Source organism: Mesitornis unicolor, unplaced genomic scaffold (genome assembly GCF_000695765.1).
Source record: "Mesitornis unicolor isolate BGI_N332 unplaced genomic scaffold, ASM69576v1 scaffold3987, whole genome shotgun sequence".
Classification (NCBI taxonomy): Eukaryota; Metazoa; Chordata; class Aves; order Mesitornithiformes; family Mesitornithidae; genus Mesitornis; species Mesitornis unicolor.
In genome coordinates this window covers 43,447-50,875 of record NW_010196955.1, presented here as the reverse complement: position 1 = coordinate 50,875, position 7,429 = coordinate 43,447, and the positions used below count along the sequence as shown (strand labels likewise).

Here is a 7,429-nt window from a genome sequence, read left to right as displayed (position 1 = left end):
AAAGCAAGGCTGTAATTCTCATTGATTCCAGAGAGAAATCAGAGAGACAGCACAAGGACCCATATTTTTGCTTAAAACAAGCAAAGAAGGTGATATTTAAAGCCTATGCTAATGCCACGAGATCTGCACTCCTGAGCATTGCAAAAAGAACAAAGGCATAGCTCTAAAGCTGTGCTCTTTTGAGTGTGTGATACGGCCAGAAGCTTTGATGTTATTCTTTAGTAGGTTTTCCTTACTAGGCAATGGTAAGAAAAATGTTGGAAAATGTACCAGAGTTGTTAGCAATGTTTTACCAAGAGTGCCAGTCCACCTGGATCCTGAATTTGATCCAGTCTGGCAGTTGCTGTGTTCCCAAGATATGGAGGGAAAGACATAAGGGTTTTTTTCTGCATCCTCTTTCTGTAATCAGCAAAAAGCCAGCCAAACATTTCTAGCCTCCTCCAGGAAACATCCTTGATAAGTATAACATTTAAGCACTTAATGAGCACGATTAATGCACACACTTAAGTTTAAGGATATTTTTAAGTGCTGTGCTTTGAATCTGAACCGTAGAGTAGATTATTAAAGGCAAACAGCAAACATTTGTGAATTTCTGGACTCACATAAACTATTTAATCTGCAGACTTGGATTCACTTGTGGAAGGTTAATTAACGTCCATCTTCTGTGTTTCTGCCTGTGCAAAGCAATGTCACATCTTGTCTCCTTTTCTTAACCCAGCACACCAAACGCCACAAGTCATAGCCAACCTGCAGTGTGATGTGAAAGGTGGAGAAGGGCTCCCTTTGGTGAAGTCCTGTGCTTACACACCTGTGTATCCTGTGACCAGAACACAAAATGTTTGCATCATGAGCTAATACAGAGTAAGGAGTATATGCTCAGATCCCTCCTCCACATCACATGAGAATTACCTACACCTCTGTCTAAACTCTTGTGCATGTAGATGTAGATATCTTACAGTAAGAAAATAAAGAGCGGAAAGTAGCTTACAAACCAAGGGTGAATGGTCAAAGAGCTGATGATTTAGGGCTGTCAGTACATATTTGGGAAAGCTATGAAAATTTATAAGAAACATTTTCAAAAGATAGGTTGTAAATTATATCAAGTGGATGTGTGTCATTTCTTTGTTTGTGCTTCATCTGCATTGCCAGTTCAGATCATAGATGGTTCAAGATGCCAAGCACGCATTTTGTGTACTGATGTTCTCAGTTCTGACTGTTTCACTGAGTGCTTAACTTACGCAAATTTTTTTTGTGAAACACAACAAAATGGGGTGAATGCCTGAGTATCTCAGTGGCTGTTCTCAAGTAAAGTTCATTTCTAGTTCTCCATCATGGAAATAGGCTTGAAAACTTGAACTTTGAAGTGGTGAACAGCAGAAGAAAAAGGTACCTGATATGTACTTTAATAATGCACTTATATTTCATTGTCATATAAGAGTTTCAGGTAATTCACAAAAGCCGTATGTAAGTGTTAGAGATTGGCAGCACTGGTTTCTATAGTTAACAATTCTAATTTGTTTTTACATAATTTAGGAAAGATGCTTTGCACACATAGTAGCTAGTAAGAGATAAGAGGGGAAATAAGGAGCCTGAAATTTACCCAGCAGCCTGTCAGTAGCTGACAGAAATGACTTTCTCTCTTCATTGTTATGGCTAAATTTTAAAAGAAACTGCATCATTTAAGTATCTCCATTATTATATAAAATTGATTATAATTCTGCATGTATTTGTTGATGTGTGAAGATTTGTGTGTGCGTTACTTATTACTACATTTTGATACTAATCTCTTTTTTTGCATTTCTCGCTTTGAGACCCTTGCCTTGTTTTCTTTAGATTTGGGGGATTTTGGTTGTCAGCTTTTCCTTTTTCAGAATTGTGGCGTTTGTTTCTTTCCTTTCTTGACGTAAATGCTCCAGCCGCTTAAAGTGTAGCTTCAAGCAGTCCTTTGTGTGACTAAAAGAAATTAGCTAAATAGCACTGTTTAATTAATTTCAGGACCGCCTCTTTTTCGTCATGGAATATGTAAATGGAGGAGACCTAATGTTTCAAATCCAGCGCTCACGCAAATTTGACGAACCTCGATCCCGCTTTTATGCAGCAGAGGTCACATCAGCACTCATGTTTCTTCACCAACATGGCGTCATCTACAGGTACTTTTTTTGATCAAAAATAAAGTATTCTTAAGGGTTGGGGCTGGTTTTGACTGAAATCCTCCGTCTCTTAGCAACCATATTTAGATTAGTTGTTTGTTCCAATTTGCTTACATAGAACTTTTTTTGGCTGTTTATCATTGAGAATGTTAACATTTGAATAGCCTCTGCAGCAGTCGCCAGCTGTGTGTGCCAGTTTTGTATTATAGTCCAAATAAAGCGGTTTTGAAAAAGCTTGGCACAGTGCAGCCCAGAGGTGACCTTTCTGCAGATCTGTGCAATCTCTTCACTTTCCTCTCTGTGCCATAGATTTCCTCTTGGTTTCCAACTCCCTGCCACTTCCTGAGTTTGTTTGTACTAGTTGTCTCCACTCCGATACAATCGGGATGGTCATTTGCAATGCTTTACTTCTGCCCCTTCCTCTTGACTGTTTGGGTGAGGCCTTAGTCACCAGCAGGAAGTGGCTCTTTGCAGACAGTTTTGATTTGCTTGCAAGTGCCTCGCATCTATTTGAACCTCCACACCCACCCCTCAAATCTCTAATCCTGAACACCCGTACACACACACGCACATACACACGCACACATATTGTTGCACTGTGAAGAATGCGTTTAGGGGTAGGCCTTTATTATTAAAAGTAAGGAATCACTTTGAAAATGTTCACTCTGATGTCAATGTGTTTATTAAGTCCTTTATCTTGCCATTTCACCCTTCCTTTCTCTTTTTATTTGTTTTTAGCAGCCTGTCATTGCTTGCAATAAATTTGGGCTTTCACAAGCAGAGTGCTTTACAGGTTTAGTGATACAGTTCTGTCATGTCTACTAAATATTCTGAGTCCTGTGGATCTAACCGTTTTGATATTCTCTTGATATTCTCACCTTCTTTCAGGTTATCAGTTTTGATTTGCAGTAGTTATCTCAGGGATAGGCAGTCTCAGATTTCTTGAGCAGAAACATCAATATAAGGATGTGGAATTTGTCACATCCCTGGATTCATGTTAAGGCTGCTCTCAAGAGTACTAGAAATTGAAAGAAGTTGATTTTAAATGTTCAGTAACTAGGACTGAGAGGTAACTTCTATCAGAGGCCATTGGTTTTCCCACCAACTGGGATTCAAAGGGAAAATTCTTAAATAAGGAATCTCCAGAGAAATTGTGAACAGCAGGACATTGCGTCTTCTGAGGAAAATAAACCTCTGTGAAAGTGGTTTTTCAGTCAAAAATCCAGTTTTCTTTAGGAACCTTTTTTGCTAGCTGCAGCTCTTAATCTCTATCTTTTATTAACACTGGTATGATGTTTGCATACTGGGTTGGACTTTTGGCCCTACTACTTTGCATAAGTTGTTTTCAAGTGCTGAAGATCCAATACATTCCTTACCTTTCATGCCCATAGCACATTTCCTATTTGTTGCCTGCATTTATTTCCAGACATATTTATTTGGACCTTTAGACGTTAGAACGTGACAACTTCAGAATTTATAAGTATCCATCATAAGGAAAACTGACAAGATTGGTACTTTAAAAATAAAAGGATTTTCAGGATTTGTTTCCATAAAAAGATGATGAGCTTATTTCTTCCTGAAAACTGGAGTTCAGACACTCTTGTAATTGTCAGTTAGTTATTTCTGTGAACCAGCAAGAATTAAATGGTAAAATTACCTTTCCCATTCTTTATATGCTTGTGCATTCTTTCTTTCTCTTCCCTCCCTGCTCCCATCCTTCAACACACACCTTCTTCTCTCTTCTCTCTCCTCTCTTTCTTTTCTCCCTCTTTTGCCTTGTATTATATGTAGCTTCTGCTGTGCGTTGGCTCGTAGCTGCATAGAATCACTTCGTGTGCCTGCGTTCTTCCTATGACTTTTTATAATCAAAATGCTTCAGTCTCAAGACAAATGTCATTCTGATGAGAAAATGCTTGGTAATTTAAACTATGCAACTTCTGATTCAGAGACTATGCTGACATGTATTTGACATGCTGCAGTAAAACACTAAAATTGTAAATGATGTGTTATATTGGGTGTATTATCAGAAGAGACAAAAAAAGAGAAATAACATGAGTTGTAGGATGAAAGCAGAAACTAAAATAGCAACAAGAAGAACATTAGGAACACATTTAGTTGTATTCTGCTTTGACACAGGCTTTTGGATCTGGACATAGCTATGTCTATAAGAATACCTTATTTTCCCAACTGGGAGATACTAGGAGCTTCAACAGTTCATAAAATCTGTGTCTTAGTTACTCTATAAAATACAAGCAGAAGGAAGAAGTTAGATATTACCTCAGAAGAGAAAATCATAATAAAATGTCACAATTCATTCATAGTGTGCCAGGCCCTGCAAGAATGCATTTATTGATTTCAAGTGTATGTTAGCATAGTTGTCTTGCATTGAACAGTTTCAGCCTGATAATTCTGTACCTCACTGCATCATTTATTACAATGTTAAAAATGCATTGGGATCAAGTCACTCCTTTACGTCTCCAAAGCTCTTATTAGCTGGCAAACAAGGAATGAAAGTGGAAAAAAAAATGAAAGAAGAAAAAACCTATGCTCCTGAATAACTACCAGTCATAACTACCTAACATGCCTTCACATATTTTAGTAAAGAATACTTGTCTTCTGTGTAATTATATCTCTAGAAAAAACATTGCGGTGTGAAATTAATGGTTATTCTCCAAAGTGGGAAATGCTGCTTGTGTGGGCAATACTTCAAGGAAAGTGGGGAATATATAAATAAACTGTTTGATGGAAATGCAGGCTTCAAAATAGCTACTATACCTTGTGATCTTTTTTCAGCCATGTATGTGGAAGTAGTTGTTCGAAGCTAAACATGGTTATATTTTTAGAAGTAAATAACTAGCTTTAGCTCATGCTTTGGCTTGTTGGTTAGATTTTTTAGAAAGTGCTATCATGATACTAAATGATCATCTCTTATAATAACTAGTTTGTCCTCATTTCCCCTAAAGTTCGAAGAGAAAGCTAACTCCTCGTTTGGCAATAGGAATTATGCTGTAAGTTCACATCTTTGCAACTGGCCCAGCAGTTGTTCCCAGACTTGTCCAATTATCTGTGTGCTCGCTGGAATTACATACCTTCCTTTTGTTTATCAAGTAAATGTTGGAAATAAAGATGAACTTCATAATTTTTATATAAAAGATACTGCTGTTACTAAATGCATCCTGTGTGATAGATAAACTTTTGGATAATTTTGGTGTGGCATTTTTAGGGGTATAATGTTACTGTTGTTATGTCAAAAACACTTCAACGTCTTAATAAAAATACTTGCATACCTGCCACCTTCCCTCTCATCTGGCATTCAGTTATTCTGGCACATGTCAAGCTGGGGCTTGATAATACAAGTAGAGTCAATCAGACCCTAGAGAAGTTTCAATTGCAGTTTCTGGCAGTTGTTTTTGTTTGTGTTATGCAATTGCACCACTTCAAAAAAATGTATCCATGCTTCAGGAATTAAGGGCTAGAGTATGAATCTCATTTTGCCTGTGAGCTGAACTGGACTTTGTACTCACTGATGGACTGTGTTCACTGTCACCTGTCCCTGGAGTCTGGTATATTTAAAGTCAGTCATCATCAGCTTAATATATATTCTCATATAGGGAAGACACAACAAACTGGGTGTTAAGAAACTTTCAGTTCTGTACTTTCCTCTTGTGCTGACTTTCAGTATTCCTGTTCAGTTATGATATGTGTAAATGTTATATGTTCTTGTTTCACCTGTAGTTACTGGGCTGAGGACAGGAGTACCTGGGTGGGTGTCTCTGGCTCTCGTTGTAAGAATTCACCATTCAGAGGATTAAGCAGGGTAATCTCTCTGAAGTATAAAAGAAGGAAACTGAGCATACACCATTTCAGTTCGCCTGAGAGGATGAAAAATGTCTTAACTGGAAAATTAGTGTCACCTGCTTTGGGTTAACTCATTCTTTTGGTTTTGAATGTAAGGTCTGTGAGATGTTGCCTTCAAATCGTACAGCACCTTGTCACAGTCCTCATTTGTAAATGAGAGTTACCGTGTTCCTGAGCAATATGAAGTAGTAACCCAGCCTGTAAATTGCTGCAGCTTTCTGAGGCTCTGTGTACTCTGTAATTAGTATGTTGGTCATGATGAAGGATATATTAACACTGAATTGGGGAGAATGTGAATATAAATATGCTGATGCCAGTCTTTGATTACCTCTGGGCTTTTTCCATGCACAAATACCCTAAGAACTTGTTTGAACACTTAACTGAATTTTTCCTTGGATGATCAGTTTTCCCAGCATTCCTATTTATCAGGGCAACACACACCAATGTTTCAGAAAGAACTACCTAAAATTAAAAGCACTTTCATTAGTGTGTTTTTATGTGAAATGAGACTATTTAGAAAGTCTGACTTCACTGGCGGTTGTATGATTCAGTGCAACCTTGGCAGAGTAGCAAGAAGTTATATTTACACTGATGAAAATGTTGCATGGTCAGTGGTTAACATGTTAAAAGTCATCATTCTCCTAAGTTACCTTACTGTGTTATTTCTGAGTGGCAGCAGCTAAATAAAATTCCCCTCCTCCTTTTTTTTCCTGGCTTTTTAAAATACAAAACTAGACATGGAGCATTTTAGTTAAGTTTTTTTTTAAGTATGTAAAGATTATCTTATTGCAGCTCTAACCAGTTAGAAGATAACTTGGCACTTGAGCTATGGTCCGTGAAGGAGGGCAAAAAAGACCTTGTACTTTCACGTTACATATTCAGACCTAAGTGCAGGAATATCCTAAACTCAAGCCCTTCCCCACCTAAACTGCCTGTTGCAGGAGCCTGCCACAGGGAAGTTACAGTTTGCTCTTCTGGCGCAAGTGAGCACAGAACTATTTCCATCACCTTCAGTAAAAGCAGGAAGCCAGGAGTGGGTTATGCTGCTGCCTGTGTGTCTCCAGGGACTGCTGCCCAAGCCGTGCCACCTGACCAGCGCTCCTGGCCGGCCTTGTGCCCAGGCCACATCCATGCTCCACTCTTCCTGGTCTAGCTCCCAAAACTGAGCATGAGCTCTGACAGGATTTTGATCGGTGGCCTCCTGCTCTCTTTGCACTTTTTCTTGCTGGATCCAGGCAGACCAGCAGTTGTGAAATGCATAAATAAGCAGGATGTCTTCCCCGCAGGAAAAGGCAATGGGATGGGGTGGAGAAGAGCAGAGCTGAGGGAGATGAGAAGCAGGAAGAAGGGTTGGTTCCCAGGCTTCTGGCATTCGGACCTAGGGGGTCCACCCTGCCATCTGCCCAGCTTATGTATTGTGC

General features: G+C 38.9%; 1 protein-coding gene across 1 annotated transcript in view; it reads left to right on the top strand.

Annotated features, from left to right (window-relative positions):
* Nucleotides 1-1,995: 1,995 nt before the first annotated feature.
* Nucleotides 1,996-7,429, top strand: part of LOC104543915 (protein kinase C epsilon type) — a gene marked incomplete at both ends in the record, with an annotated part of 31,145 nt that continues 25,711 nt past the window's right edge. The window contains one exon of the mRNA XM_010188633.1: nt 1,996-2,150. Within this exon, the coding sequence (XP_010186935.1) occupies nt 1,996-2,150 (155 nt within the window). The remainder of the gene's footprint in view (nt 2,151-7,429) is intronic.